At 39.2% G+C, this 16,034-nt stretch overlaps 1 protein-coding gene across 1 annotated transcript in view; it reads left to right on the top strand.

The window, feature by feature from the left end:
* PEX14 (peroxisomal biogenesis factor 14) overlaps window positions 1-16,034 on the top strand; it is an 80,730-nt gene that overhangs the window by 34,926 nt on the left and 29,770 nt on the right. Inside the window, exon 3 of the mRNA XM_063354192.1 lies at window positions 3,957-4,041. Coding sequence (XP_063210262.1) covers window positions 3,957-4,041 — 85 coding nt within the window. The remainder of the gene's footprint in view (window positions 1-3,956; window positions 4,042-16,034) is intronic.

Below are 16,034 nucleotides of genomic sequence, written 5' to 3'. Positions count from 1 at the left end.
AGAAGTGTTGCATTTAAACAGATACAGATCCACTCAGAAAGACAAAATACCATCCCTTGCAACGTATAATTCAGACCCAACCTTTACATCACAGGTCATCTCAAAGTCTCAGTCTATCAACAAATGCTGTTTAGTAATAACCTACAGAGGTTTCCCAGTATTAGGAAATCTATTAGAGCTCTTATGGGCTGCGCTCCTGGTGGCTTTTGATTCTCTTTTCCATGTGAAACTCCGTCACCGAATTCTGTGGAACTTTTATTCAGGAAGGTGATTTCCTTTTACATTTTTGTTAATTGATTTGCTTTGGTTTGGGGGTTTTTTTTAGATGGTGGAAAGTGGTCATTTGCCACAGTATTTTAAATTGTTGTGCTTTATTTTTCTAATGCTAGTTAATTGATAAAGTAGCTTAGATTGCTTCGTTGGAAACCCTGCAGCTTTGAGCATAATAAGAAATAAGGCTGGCTTTACCTTCCCCATTAACACAAAAGGGGGAGAAAGTAGGAATGAGGGACCTTGGCTATAACGTCAAAGTGCTGTGCTTTGGCCCAGAATTTCACCAGCCCGCTGCTCTCCCACAACATCTGCAATAAAGTTCCTGTCTCGGTTTTATATATTTGACATTGAAGCAGAATATTTGGCCTGAATTTATGTAATTTGGCCAGACTCAAATATAATTAATGAATTGGTACATTTATCTTCTAATTAGAAAATCAAACCATAGGACAAGACCTGCTGCAGGATTCCACCCACCACCACCCAGTCAGAAATATGTCTTTGTGTATCATATCACTGCGGGAGATGTGGTGGTGGGATAGCAAGTTTATGGAATCGACTTGCTTTTAAAAGCCAAATAAACGGTCTTTCATGAAGAGACATACATACCTGATCCCCTAGCTAAAACTAGTTTGCTGGCCAGTGAGTGCTGGCAATCTAAAAATCAGACTAGTGATACAATGCACATTATTTGGCAGTGTCCTAATACTATAAAAATTTGGAGAAGTGTTACAAATGGTACAGAAATAGTATGGAACAATGTCACCAGCTGAGTCAGAGTGCTATTTGCTGCATGATTTTTTTGGCTATACACAGGACTGCAAAGTCTTCTCATCTTCCTCCTCCTTTCTGTGTTGTTTAAATTATGGACTGCAGTTGCCCTTGTTTGTGCAAAGAAAATGATCCATAGAAGGTAGGAAAGTTCTTGTGTATGTTTGCTGAAAATATTGGCATTTTGACGTGGCCAAAATTGCTACGTAAGTTGCTCACATATACAAGATGAATTATAAAAATGAAGATGTTTCAGCTGAGCCTATAGGAGGAATGTTCAGAGGTAAATGCAAACAGAAATATGAGAAACGTGGGATTATTGGGGGAAGGAATACATGTCCAGGATTCTTTTTTATTAAGTTTGTTTTGCTTGTAATTTTATTTTGTTTTAAGATTAAAAATGTTGTTAATAATGGAGGAAGTGATGCAGGGGAGAGATAAAATAGAAGTTTATTTTGGAGTGAAATTTACTACTGAAATGTTTACATTTTTACAAGGCCAAAATAAGTTTTAGTAAAGGGTTAGAATCAATAAAATGTTCGCATGGTTGTGAGTGAAATAGCACAATGAAAAATACTGCATATTTCTTGCAGGGTTTTTAATGCTTAAAACCTGATAATTAAATATGAAAGCTTGCAGAATTTCAGGTCTGAGGCCGTTTGTGTCTGTAGCTCACTAAAAGTGGGAGGGAGTGTTGAGGAGTTTCCAAAGAAACAAACAAGTAATTATTGTTAGAAGGAAAGTGGTTTTGATATGTTCACATATCTGTTGGTCTGCTCATTTGGGCATCTTTCTTATTCAGCATATTATCTTAAGGTTATTAGTTTGGGAGCTTTATATTTCTGCATCTGGGATAGCAATATCACCGCAGTTTAAATCTGTGATTTGCCCGTCACCTGCATTTCAGCTGGAGACAGATCAAGTGCGCATAAATGAAACTGAAGTGTACTTTATGTGGGGTATTTTGCTGTAGTATTTTATGGTTCAAAATCACTGAATGTAAACGTAAGGAAAAAAAGTGAAGGAAAATAAGAAAAGGAAAAGAATTAAAAATACTCCCTTAATTTTTATCTTCCCAACTTTGAAGTGTGCTGGGACTTTGTCAAATTCCCGTTAAAATAAATATGTCAATTTCATCTCTCTTCCAAATTCATTTATCATGCTTTTTTAAAAGGTGTTTTCTGCTTTACCTGATGTTTAAATTGGATTCGCTCGTTTATGCTGTTCTTTGCTGTATCCCCCATGTTTTTCTTAAATGAATTAGTAATGACAGCGTACTCCATCATACCCTCTCTACAGCCACTTTAAGGGAAGCCTGGTGATCTAAACCTTTTAACCTATTAAAGATGATTTTCCCCAATTGAATCAGACCCACCACAGGTGTAATAACTAATCATTTAAACTACACCTGCTATTATGTATTTTTAAGCCATTATGCGTGTTGGATAGATGATAATTCATGTTTATTGCATTGTCCAATGGATCCGTTTTGCCTACACTAGCCTGATTAATGTATTTAAAGAAATAAGAGATGCAATTTAAAAGAAAAAAAACATTGATGGAATGCACTGAGGAGTACATTGAAAGTGCCATTAAACCCATCAGAACTTTGCTCTCTGACCAGAAATGCATATTCGAAGGCTTTGATTCAAACACAAAGTGAAACTTAGTGATTTCAGTAGTGATGCTGGTTTTTTAACTTCTTTTTCTGCTGTGAAAAGTTTTGAAAAGCTTTTCAGAATTGAATTCCAGAAACTGTATTTTAAGATAAACTCTTCAAGACCTACCTAACATAGGTCTATCATACACCACCATTTTAGGAGAGGGTTTATGCCACTGTTTGGGGAGAAAAACCTCTGCCATGCATATGCGTGGTTATTTCTAGCTCTAAAGGAAGGAAGGAATCTCTTCCACTTGTTCACCTGGATGTGTCCATCTCCGAAGTGCTGTTAACTTCAGGCACATTATTGCCCCTGATGCCACAATGAGAACAGATGTCTTTGTATAAAAGTAAAGTGAATCACTAGTGCAGCAAGATATAATAATGTGTGTGATCATATAGAAGAGTATGTGGAAAGTTGACCTACCATATGAAGAAAAAAATCAAATACCTTTCACTGGCACTAAATGGCAATGTAAAAAACCAGTGCCATTGTCGTTGATGCCATTGAGTATTATCCCGTACTTTACCCTTTATATGTATAAGTGATTTGTTTTAAGTGCTCTGTCACCTTAAAGAAGCATATAGAAATCAGTCTTTAGGCAAAAGTAATCTGTGATTTCTGCCGGTGCAGAACATAAATTTAACTACTTACCTACCCATTTATGTCATGAAAAGTGACTTTTTGGATATTTTTGTTATGTGATACAAAACATGCGAAGGTGCTTCTTTTCCAGTCGTGACAAGCTGAGGTTTATTTATGGCATTCAGTAAATTAGAATGATGTCAGAAAAGGCCTTAGACTTAGAATTTGCAGGGAGCTGCAAGTCAGATAGAAAGGAAGCATTCTCACTAGTAAGCCTACTGTTACAGTTCACATGCATTGCCTCAAGGTTGCCCTCTACTACAGGAGTCAACCTAGGTAAGAAGATCACAATATAAATGACAGAAACCCCTAAGAATCTTAATGGAGTTTTTTGTACAGGTTGAGCTGCTCCACGAGTAATCCAGCAAGAAGCTTCCAAGTTGTAATACCATAATTGTGCTGTCTGATTAGGGTTAAGCCACAAACTCTGATGCTCGTTGAACTGTTTCTGAAAGTTGGATAGGCATCAGCTCCAGACCATCTCCATGTGTTGGATGCAATGCCTTACTTTGCAGTACAGAATGCATAATGTAATATAGGAATTTGACCATTCCTAACTTGGATCTTTTCTCTCTTCTATTTCTCCAATCTTCCTACCCTCGTCAGATTGTGACAGCAGTGAAGTTTTTACAGAATCCACGAGTTCGCCAAAGTCCTCTTGCAACCAAAAGATCATTTCTGAAGAAGAAAGGTATGGACTCTTAAGTTTGTGGTCTCAGTGATAATGAAGGAGCCTAAATTAGCATAAAGCCAAAATGTATTGCTATGGAAAATTAGATGCTAAGGATAAAGCAAGTAGTCTGTCTCAAAAAAAAGATTTAAAATTTGTAAGAAATATCAGTCTCTTTTCTTCCAAACTGATTAGAGCAATATTGGCACCAGATGTGGAATTGTAGAATACAGAAGACACATTGGAAGTTTTTGGGTTAACTATTATCAGGTCTTTTCTGCAATGAGTACAGTTTAGAGTTGTGGACTAGTCGGTCAGTTCTAACCTTAGTGACACTGGCTTTAGAATGACCAACTTCTAGGTGAAAAGGTCGAATGTTTCCGAAGAGAGACAGAGAGAGGCATGAAGGGCAAAGGACTTGGTGAAAGTAAACAAGGTCAGGTTAAGGTCAAGCTTGGGGTCAACCTGACTTTCAGGCTGAAATGGTAAACTACTGACTGAATTTAGCCCTTTTCTATAGCGGGGATAGAACAGATCCTGACAAACCCTATATTGTCTTAGACAGATGGAACATACTTTGGCCATTGCCTACTGAGAATTTATTTTACTTTCTGACTCACAGTGGAACTATCTTTTGTTATATTTTTTTCTTTCTAAAGTTTTTAGTCCTCAACTTACAGTGCATTTCAGTTGAAGTTCACTCCATATTATGCTACCCTCCTGGGACCATATTGTGTAGATCCATACCGCAAGATGTAAACAATAAGGACAATTTTACCTTGGAGTTAATTACGTGCACTATCGTGCACTTTAAGCAGTTGGAATGATACTGAAAATACAAACTCAAAACTTCAGAGGGAAGTCACCCACTTACACATTGAAGTCATAAGCATGTCAGGGTACATCAAATTCTATAACTAAAGATCTTGAGTACTGAAAGGTAGGAACGCCTATGAAATATATATTATTCTGTTTAGGGTTATGAACTATTTATTGAGATGCCTGAGACCTGATGTCATGAGATGGTGCATAAGTATATGCACCACTTTCCTCATCTTGAATAGCAAAGGACCTAGAAGGGAATGGCAGGCTTGTGTTTTAGCAATGATGTCATGACAAGTAGTTCATGGATCGTTTTGAGTGTGATCCTTTCACTGTTTGTCCTGGTGCTAGTAGTTAGAGAGCATTCGAATCACATAGGTATGCTGCGTGCCCTGCTCTGCCATCAGGATGGCATTAAAATTTGGACCCTGTTGGCCGCTGTGCTCCATGAGTTTTTCCTTGAAATATGTGGACCTACAGGGAGTAATTAATCATAAAAGCTTGGGGATTTCAACTCTATCATCGAAGCAATGAAGCAAGGGAAAGCTGAGCCTAAAAGCTGTGCTGATTACCCGGGGTAACCTGATACAAAATCTATTGTTGCCGAGAGATCCTTAGCCCCCAGTATATCGTGCAATATTATAACTGCCTGATCCTCTTCTGTGCTGACAATGACCAGTTATTCCTCATTTTCTCTCTCAACACAGCTGGGTTAGAATTTCATTTGCAGAAGGTATTTAGAGCAATTTAGAGACAAATGTCTCTGGTGTTTGCTCTGCACTTCCCCACCGCAGGCTTCGCTGAACAGTTTTTAGTATCAGGAGCTCCATCTAATCTGTTTAATTTTAATAAATCCCTGACTGGGAGAAGAGGAAGGGTGGGGAGATGGAGGCACAGAGAAACTGTGGCCTGACTAATACTTCTTATGAATTACTTGGCTAATAATTACTAAAGAGCAGAAATGGTTTGGTAGAGCTGTTTGTTTGTTCCTGTTTGTTAATTAGCCCTCCTTCCCTTTGTGCTAATTGTTTGTTTGAAAACTTAACAGTAGGAGATAGGAAGGAGCAGGGTCCAGTAGTGCCTGTACCCAGCAGTCACTGGATATATGTCCATATGGAATCTGACCACTGAGTTTTCAACATGACCTCTGTTCATGACCTCGAGAGCAGAAGGTACATACTGTCATGGTACCTATGTACTCTAGCAGATGGAGGCATTATTCTTGAAATGTAGATATCGTGGCTAGTTTAGTCCTGAGTAAATGAGGGATTACACGCTTTGGTAGGCTATTCCCCCTATTCTCTGAGATACAGTCATTGTCATTCCAATGATAATGTTTATCCCCAGTTTACAGATAGTTAGATTGTCTGGTAGAGAATTCCTCACTGCCGTTCAAAAAACATTTTCTGTAGAGAAACCATTTCAGTTACAAGAGTCTCTTAAAATTATCTTTGTAGGAAATAATGCAGAGATGTCCTTGTATTTTTTTCACAGTTACTCTGATCCATGTTTCTTCAAGCAGAAATTGCAGTAGGTCTTTTTATGGACCCCAGAAGAATTTGAGGGGAGGGGTATTTTTATATCTATAGATAGTTGTATACCATGTATGAACTTGTCTTTTGAAGTTACTTTCCTGGAACCACACAGGAGAGGTCTATGATTGGATCACCTCATGTCTGTGAATGCGGAGGGAAAAGCCCAGGTGCCCTACCCCTGCAGGAGCCTTCCACCACTCCAGCTACAGCCTAGGTAGGCCACAGGGACAGGACTGGAGCATTAGGTGTGGGTGAGCTTCAGGTCCTGCAATCCTGACTTTGCCTAAGAAATTTCACTTCTGAGGCTTGCAGAGATGGTTCTGCCTTGAATTATAATTTTTTCTTCTTTTTTGGTAAGTGTCTCCTTTCTAAAAAAGGGCAATCAATTTTTTTCCTTTTAATATTATTTAATATTTAATATAGGAACTGGATTTTGTTTAATACATTTCAGTGCAGTGAGAAATGAAATTTTCTGCAGGATCATTAGCTGGACTGGGTTTGGTTTCTTGTGAAACAGTAGTTGCAGAGGCTCCAAGTAGGCTTTCCTCCTTACTTGCAGGTCAGGGGTTTGCTGAACTGGTCTCTCCTGAACATGGGATGATAGTGTTGATGACAGTTGGGAGAGTGAGGGTGTCCTGGATTTGTAAAAGGTCTTTCAAAAGTTGGATGAGATTTCTCTGTTGTCTTAAGCACTTTTAAACTCCCAAATACAGAGGCATTAATGAGAAACATGAAGTTATTAGAATCATTTATCATTTTCTTTGAAGCTTACACTGGCATTTTGTGTAATTTATGACATTTCCTCCTTTTTATCATGAACTTCTTCAGATGAAGGGAAAAACAGCTGTTTCCCCTCAGAGTATCTGAAAGAAAAGAAAGGAAAAAAAGATGCTGTTTGTTTTTTGTCCAACTCGCTGATTCTGCTGATGACATGCCACAGAATCAGCGGCGCCTTGGGAGTAATTAGACAGCATGTGGGGTTTAAACCCTTGTGGAAATGTGTCTGTCATCTAACTGTTGTGCCTCAGATGTCCTGTACTGCTCAGTTACCCATCCGGTAACTCATGTGGCTTGTTAATTTTGTGTACTCTGAATGTGCAACTTCTGGCAAGACAGAGGAAGGGGGTGGAAGTGCACTATACATGTGGAGCTTTATTTTTCAGGGTGCTAGTCTTTTGGGGCAGGGAAGGGAAAAACTGCCAGTTTACAGACTTATTGTGTAATTGTGGATGAAGAACTTTTTCCTTAGTTGCTTGTTCTCTTCATCTGTAAAACGAGTACAGTAATGCCTTCCCAGAGTGGGATTGTGGGAACAGACAAAAGCATCTGAGCTCAGAAATTAGAGTGATGGGAGAACAGAAGTGCATTAGGGTAGGTAAATGTATAACTGTTGAGTTATATTGGGAAAATGTCCGTCCAGAAGGTTGGACAGCCTTCAGAAGATACGCTGCCTGGATTGGTCTTTTGTATATGTATGTAATGTAATGTGCTATATGCTTCCAAAAGCAATTGCAGTTTTGCTTGGTGGGATGAGTTGCAAGCTGTTGGAAGCATTGCCCTTTTACACGTTGTATCCACTAATCTGTTTCATTACTTTGGCTGGTAGGAAGTGAGTTACTACATGAGGTTTTCATGTAGGTCTTGCAGTTTTTTGCAGTGCATCAGGGTTCCAGAAAATTTTGCCGCTGTCAAGATGCCAGGCGATGGTGATTTCTGAAAAGATTAATAAATTATTTAATTGCCCCTTCCCAATCAGAGCTTGATTCCCTGGAAACAAATGCTGTCAGCCCCAGAATCTCCAGTAGAAAACTGACTTAATTTTCTTCCCATTTGTGTAGTCAGCATTCTTGGAAGTTGAACCCCTGTCTTTTCTCCTTTGCCAAAGAAACCGAAGTGGATTACCTTGAGGACCTGAGAGAAGGGGGCACAGCCCACTGCTGGAGGGCTTTAAAGAAAGTAAATTCTTCAGCAGATTTCAATTTAACCCTCTTTTATTACTTTCTTTTTTATAATTTAAGTCCATTTCATGAGGCAGTTTGCATGTCCTTGAATGGAATCTCGTTACCATGAAAGCTTTTTTAGCATTGATTTCATAACAGTCTTAATTTAATAGCGCCGTCATTACTGAGAAGCCCTGAGAGTGAGGCCCTAGCTTTCCAGGTCACTGACCTTTTAATTACAAACCTTGTTCTGATGGCCAGGTTATCGACTGGACAGCTCCCCACTCCTGCCCCCAGCGTGAAGATGAAAATATCTGCCTTTCCTCCCCCACTTCCAGAAAAGGGAGGAAAAGAGAAGTAACCTCTTGTGTTTCCGAAATTAATTTTCTCCTTCAGCTTTACTTCGTAATTAATTCTTTAACGCGTCTCAGTGAAGCTCAAACAGTTTTTACTAAGCTTTTTTTTGAGAAGAAAATACAATGCCAGCCAATAGAGTCCAGTGACAACTCATACAAAAAAAATATACTTAGTCACCTGTGCTGTCAGAATACCTGTTTGGGCCAAACTGTTATGGTCCTCCAAACCTTATGCTTTTCTACAAATGACCATGTTTGATACAGGAATGTTTGATTAGGCCGTAAGTGTCGACTATTCAAGGAATGCTTGCTGACTTGTCCTTCTCTTTATACTTGCTGACAGGATGTGGATTTAAGAGATGGTTAAGAGAAGGAGCGAAGACTTAACTTCACTGCACAACTGATTGTGTGAGCGAGCACTTGTCCTGTTTTGTACTTGCAGATTGGCTAGCTTGTTCTCTAGCTGTCTAGTAAGTGTTTTGTGCCTATGCCTGCACAGACCTCATCACTTGCACTTGCAAAGCCACACTGAGACCTGGAATTCAGATACTGACAACAAAAATTTATTGCAAGAATATATTTGCAAGAATTAAGCATCTAGAACAAATTACTTTAACAGACAGTGAGAGAAAGTTCACTAGCATAGGTAGAACCAGGGAGGGTGTGCTTTCTGATTATTATGAAGTTTGCAACAGGTGTTCAAGTAGCATAAAGTAAGTCTAACAGCTTGTGTAGACTTACAGAAATGACTGTACAGGTTAAACGGAAGTCAGCGCATTCTACATGTTCATAATGCTTTTTGTCTGAGGTTCTTGGAGCACATTGTACCCATTAACCATTGAAACTCTGCAGCTATTTGCATGGACCATGTTTGATGGTGTGTATAGGGTTATCTAGATCTTACTGTGCTTTCCACTAAAGAGCACCCACCTCTGAGATAGAGGACAGCAGTTGCCTAACATCACCACGTGGTTTTTAGGAGAGAGAAATGAAGAATATTTTATCTGAGTGATCTTGCAGAGGGAGCTTTAGGGATAGAGAATGTAATTACTGAGTAAAAAATGTACTAAGATTCTTGAAAAGCACTATGGGATATTTAATTACTAAAGATGCTTAGACCTCTGTTTATGACTTTGAAAGACAGCTAACGTGCCTTATAATATTTTGCTTAGGTTAAAGAAAGATATGTCTTACACCTTTTCATGCAACCAGTTGGTTCTCTAGGTGCCTCCCATTCAAGCTTTGGGTCAATACAACCCTGCATAAATGGGGAAATCTGGTTGTCTCCCAAGGAACTTATTAGGGATCTGAAAAATGAAGAGTGAGAGAATGAATGTTTTCGTGGCTAACAAACTCACAACAGTTCCTATCTGAATCAGCATTATCAGTAATCACATCCGTTTTTGGCACTCTGCTATGTTTGCCCAGTGCTGATAATGTTCAGCATACAGGGAAGATTTCCACTTCTGGATTCCACATAATCCAGAAGAATAGATGTGCTCATGATCCAGAAATTAGTTCTACAGTTTTGTGTTAGTTGCCTTCTTTTTTTCTTCCTGAAAATGATTGAGAATCTCTATCCATCTGCTGCAAAGGAGATGTCTCCCTGTCCTGCCAGTCTTCCATCTGCGTATCTGTCACTTGCTGTTCAGTACCAGCCTATTCATCATGCTGACTCTTTTCCCCCATCAATTTTAGCACTGTTTTTTGATATCTGAACTTGTCATGAACTTTACGGATTTTCTTGACTTCTTTGGCAAGAAGAGACCTGCAGCAGTAGTGCTAACAAAATGTGATAAACTGATCAACTTAGGACATCCTGGGGAATCAGGTATGGCTATTCTTTGGAGTTGTCAGGAGTTTTGGAAGAAAATCTTCATAGATGCCAGAATGCCCTCACTATTATTCCTCAAGATTTGGAAGGAAGTTTGGGAAAAGTAATCTATTTAGTCCCTATCCACATGGAGAAATCAGTTCATATCTCATCTTTGACCCCTGTCCCAGTCACTAGGGATTCACGAGAGGGCAGAAAAACACCAGCCATTGGTTTAGGCATAACTAGCCATGTGATGCAGTGTACAAAGGGATGCAGTCCTTTCTTTTTCCTGCCTTTTAATGTTTATAATAGCTATATGATTAAGAAAAGTGTGTGTGTTTGATAGAAACTATAGTTACTTAAAAGTGAGTTTGTTATTTTAGAAGAACATTGTACTCCGTGTACATTTCATTCTTCTATAACAATTGTTTTTTGTAGCCCAGTGGTATCTAGAAACTAATTTGAACAATACATTTCTATCCCATGGAAATGCTGAGATTTGGAAATTTGTTTTTATATTAAATAGAGATTAACATCAAAAATTTCAGGCTTTTTTTAAAAAATGAAATATTTTAGACCTGTCAGATCACTCTATATTGATTAGACTGGAATCTTTAATATCGTAACTGATAATAAAATAGATTGAGAGAATAATATAATATGTACCATATTGTTACAGTAAAAATATTTGGAAAAATTGCTTTTGGATTGTTATGAAATCATTACTTTTCTCCAGACCATTTTGGGGTTTTTTGAAGAAACAGTTTATGAAAAAATTACGTCCTGGAAGTTTGTTGATGAGCTCTACTTGGAACTAAAGAATTCTTTCACAGAAGTGCTTTTCACTAGCAGGAAAATATATCATCATTGTTACTGGATAGCTCCAAGAAGCTTGTAAACTGTAGACAACTGGCTCTAAAGTCAGTATGTTGCTGAACATGAAGGAAAAAGTCCTACTTGGGCCTGTTTAAAGGAAGCAGAAGAAAAAGTCCTGGATAACTTAAGGCCTACTGATCTTCACAGTGTATTGGTTTAAGCAAGATTATGCTATTTAATATTAAAAACATGAAAATCTCAGTGACTTTCTCTTTGGTTTCTGTGTGAAGTGTTGAGAGGGTGCATCACAAGAGGCACCCTTTTGATGTTTAATGATGTTGTGAAGAAGACGTTGAGGAAGCGAATCTCAAATTTTACATCCTCTAAATGCATCCTCTATATATGTGTTCTATAACAAAGGATACAAGTCACATTAATGATAATTTCCTTCCTCTCTCACTTCAGGCACAACCTACAGTGATCTTGAACCGTTCAGACCTATACTCCACAGAACAAGAGAGGTGATTCCTTTAGAGTACATAGGGTAAACAGTCTGCTACATCTCCTATTTCTATTAGGCCACAGAAATTCCTCCCAATTTCGGTGAAGAGTCCAGAATCACCCTTGCCATGTTTTTGTAGCTTGAAAATTATTGATAAATTGGAACAGACGGGTTTGGTGCCCAGGAAGTTGTGCATGCTACAAAATATTGGTTGTAAGCTTAATTTTAACAAATAATTGGAATGTCATGGGTTTAATGATGTCTCTCCACTTGGCTATCTGACAGTAACTATGTAATGTAAAAGAGCCGTTAAAAATGGCTTTGCAAAATTAACTCTTGTTGCTGACTGAGTGTGTTTTGAGTCATATCTGCCTAGTTTACCGTCAAAATAATATTTCCATTCCTGGTAGTATTGAAAAAACAATATGATTACAGCAGAGTGAGTTGAAGTCTATTCTAGAAGGCAATGCTAAAATAGTCAGTTATATTCTGAGTCCTGAAATTGTTAGCCTTAGTGATGGGCAAAAAAGACGCAGACCCTAAGTCTGACTTGTAAACTTAGTAGTTCACTTACCACGTTTTCAAGTGAAAGTAAATGCAGAGTGCCAAAAGAAAGTCACGTCTGTAGTTACAATCTAAGCGCAGGCATTGGAGATCTGAGATATGGCTGCGTGCTTGGCTTTGGGCGAGTTACTTGTTCTCAGCTTGCCCATCTGTAAAATGGGGTTAATTAGTACTTTTGCATTATTGACTTAGTAAAATTTGTATTAGCCATGTTTATAAACTGCTTTGATATGCTTGTTTTGGAGCTCTTGGTGCCGCAGCATGTGATTTTTGAGGTTGCTTGCTGCAGTAAAAGCCACACTTGCAGAGAGGTTGAGAATTTACTTCTGTCAGCTGTGTATGGGAGGGGAGAGCTGCAAACTTTAGAATGTCAGAATGTCAAGGCTCAGGCAGATTGCGTGCAATCCTAATCCAGCCCTGCAGCTTTGACCTTTGAAGCAAGCTTCACCTTGAGACAGTTGAAGAAATCTATGTACGTTTATATAAAAATATTTTTGTGATAGAAGGAATTTGCTCTTCATGGTCATCCAGCCCAGGGTTTGCCCACAGTCTTCCTGGAGCAAGTAAAGGAATTCAGTTCCCGATCTGCTCTGTGAACGAACCTGGTATTCTAAGTCTAAAGAGACAGCCTTCTCTCTTGGGGCTAAAACAAGGAGTGTAATTAGGATAATCTGTGTTGCTCTTCTGCTGAAATCCATCTCAGACCTAATGATACTTTCCTGCTAGGAAAGATAAAATAAGTTCCTGGATGAGATAATTCTCTAGGTTCTCTTAGACAACATTTCTACTCTGTTTAAAACGGTGTCTTGGGTGCCCATGAATCTTACGGTTTGCTTTTCTGCTCCACACTGTTCCCTCTTAATTTTAATGTGGAGTGCAATCATTCTTTCCTTAGCCAAAAGGGGAATTTAGTTTTTGGTTCATTCTTTGTATTCTTTCTGATGGAACCTAGTCCAGGCAAGACTCCACTCCCCTAGGAGGAGAGCAGAGAATTCATTCTCAATGAAATCTGAGGCTCTCTGAAGTAAAAGCTGTTGACTTTGTCATACCGTGCAAATGTGCATTGCTTTTAGCAAGACAATAAAGGGTAAATGGGGTGATCTCTGCTCCTGTGGAGAGGTCGGGTGGTTACATTACACAATCTTCTAGAGCATCTTGCAGCAAATACATGGGTTATATTAAAAGTTGCAATCATATCATTTTTTAGAAGTAAATTGCTGACCTTATGCAGTGGAATCAGCTTTATTGAATTTCGCCAAAAATGCGTTTATAATCCCCCCCGCCCCCGCATACACATGATATTCATGTCCTTGCTGCCCATGTGGAAATGTCCCTTTTTATGGTGATAAAATTAAATTTGTCTTTGTCTCTGCCTTGCCTCACCTTTTAAGATTCCATCCTTAAGAGACACCAGTGGATATCCGTACCAGAGAATGAAGATGGGCGATATCCCTGCATGGATGGCTGGCTGATTGTGAGCCAACTGCCGCAGAACAAATAAATAAGCTTTTCACATTTAGAGGACAAATAAAGCTGAGGACAGGTGTAGTATAGGTATTTTCCTAGGAGTGTTGTGGCCTTAGCATAGGTAAGAATTTATTTTGACCTGGAAGTATACTTACGCTTTGCTTCTGGATTTTTTCTAATTGCCATGCAATACAAAATGTAAAATCCACAAATAGTTATTGTGCTACTTGTGTAAAACTGTGTTATGTGTCCCCCTTCAATAATACTAACCGTAAAACCCGGTAGTCTTTGGCCACCTGCAGCCCCCTTCCTGAATTCACTTGAGAAAAAAAAAAGTGGTTTGCAGCATGCTTAATAGTTTAACAAACATATATCCCATATCTCTATATCACTTTGCATATTCAAAGTACTCTACAAATATTAACTGTCTAAGCTTGTGACACCTTTTGTGGAGTGGCAAGATTATAAGAATAATTTAATGTACTTCTGATTACATTTTCTCTTCTTCGTTAGACTTTATGTTCTCCAAACAGTTTGCAAACTCCAAATTTCAGTGGGAAACAGAAGAAATACCATCCCCATTTCAGATGGGGAAGCTGGGTCAAATGTATTAAGAACAGCTAGATCTGAGATAATTCTGACTCCCAGTCATATATATATATATTAAAAAAAAAAATATAACCATACTGTGTCATACTATCAGTGTGACGTACTGATGTTTATAGGGTTTTTAAAGCATTTTCATGTTTATCCTCTCCAGTACCCAGCTGCTTTGGGGGGTGGGAGAGGTTAAGCTAGTTTTATTCAATAAAATCAACGCAGACCATCTAAGTAAATGACGGGGCAGATTGCCCTCTGCAGTGTTAGCACGTATCCCTTCTTACAGCATCTCCCCCAACCTGTCTTCCTTTTTATGTAGCATTTAAAAGGCAAGTTGCTCAGAGGTACAGAGAAGAATATGAGAATATCATTGCTCCTGCTCTTCAAGTAACCAGGAGAATGCAGCTGTTACTCTGAAATATAAAATACATGTTTAAAAGATGACTCTGTATGTGTTTAAAAAAGAGAGCGAGAGAGGATTCAAGGGAACCAAAAAATAGCAGGTTCCATTACTGTAATTAAATGGCAGCATTTAACCTATCAGGCCGTTGCGTGTATGTGAGAGACGAGCAGGGAGCTGCATTTGAAATGATCACTGTCTTCCTTGGGGGATAGAGCAGTTAAATAATTTGTTTGTGAGGTGTGAGTTCAGTGTCGGGTAAAGCAAGTGCTTGCGTGCGTGTATCTTGGAAGCTAGGGATGGCTGTGTGTTTACTGAGAATACCCTGGAGGTTGGTATTTACTAGCACGTGCAGTGTCAATAAGAGCACAGGCTGCTCTTGCCCATTTGTTAGGTTATCTGCAGAGTCAGGGCCTCACCTGGTCCCAGATATTGCATCATAAAAGGGGAGCTTTTTTCACACTAGGCCACCTGAGACAGTCAGGACTTAGCAGTAAAAGAAAACCAGGGAGGAAATGGGGGAAGCAAAGAATTGCAGTCTTTTTGGTGAGCTTCATCTACTGCAGTGATCGGGTAAGTTGTATCTGGTTGTTGGCCTTGGCACTCAGGAGTGCGGGGCCTGTGTCATCCCTGGGGGACCAAGGCCGAAGCCGCTGCTCAGAGGTCTGCCCCTTAAACGGCTCATCAGTCACTTCCCCTTCGACAGTGTTCAGCCCGTGCCTGGCATGATTCCTGTGCTTCAAGACTGTAGTCTAGAAAATTATGTGGAGAGAGAGGGATCTGCAGAGTGCATCCTTGACCCTTCATCATTGATACCGACTGTGAAAAGCTCTTTGGGCACCGCTGTATGGTGAGGTTGATTAGCCTTTTGTCACCCAGGAAAAGAGACACATTCTTATGTAGTGCCTAGAAGGGAATATCTTCCCATTTTTATTCACTCCCTTTTTATTTGTGAGGTGATTCCTTTGTTTAGGGGCTATTTCCTGGTCCCAGGACTCCAAGAGCTATCCTCATACAGGATGAGTTAATACTAGTAGCAAGTTTTTCAGCTGCTTCAGCTGCCTCACCTACTGATCTGACTTGTGTTATGTTGCAGGAACATGCCCATAAACGTCTCTTAATCTTCACTCCAGTTTCTGTGCAAATTCTGTGTAGCCACTCCCGTTTAACTCCTGAGCTGGAACTTTTGTGAGGAT

Source organism: Chroicocephalus ridibundus, chromosome 16, assembly GCF_963924245.1.
Source record: "Chroicocephalus ridibundus chromosome 16, bChrRid1.1, whole genome shotgun sequence".
NCBI lineage: Eukaryota > Metazoa > Chordata > Aves > Charadriiformes > Laridae > Chroicocephalus > Chroicocephalus ridibundus.
Note: the sequence above shows the minus strand (reverse complement) of the source record. Positions and strands in the feature narration are given on the sequence as shown.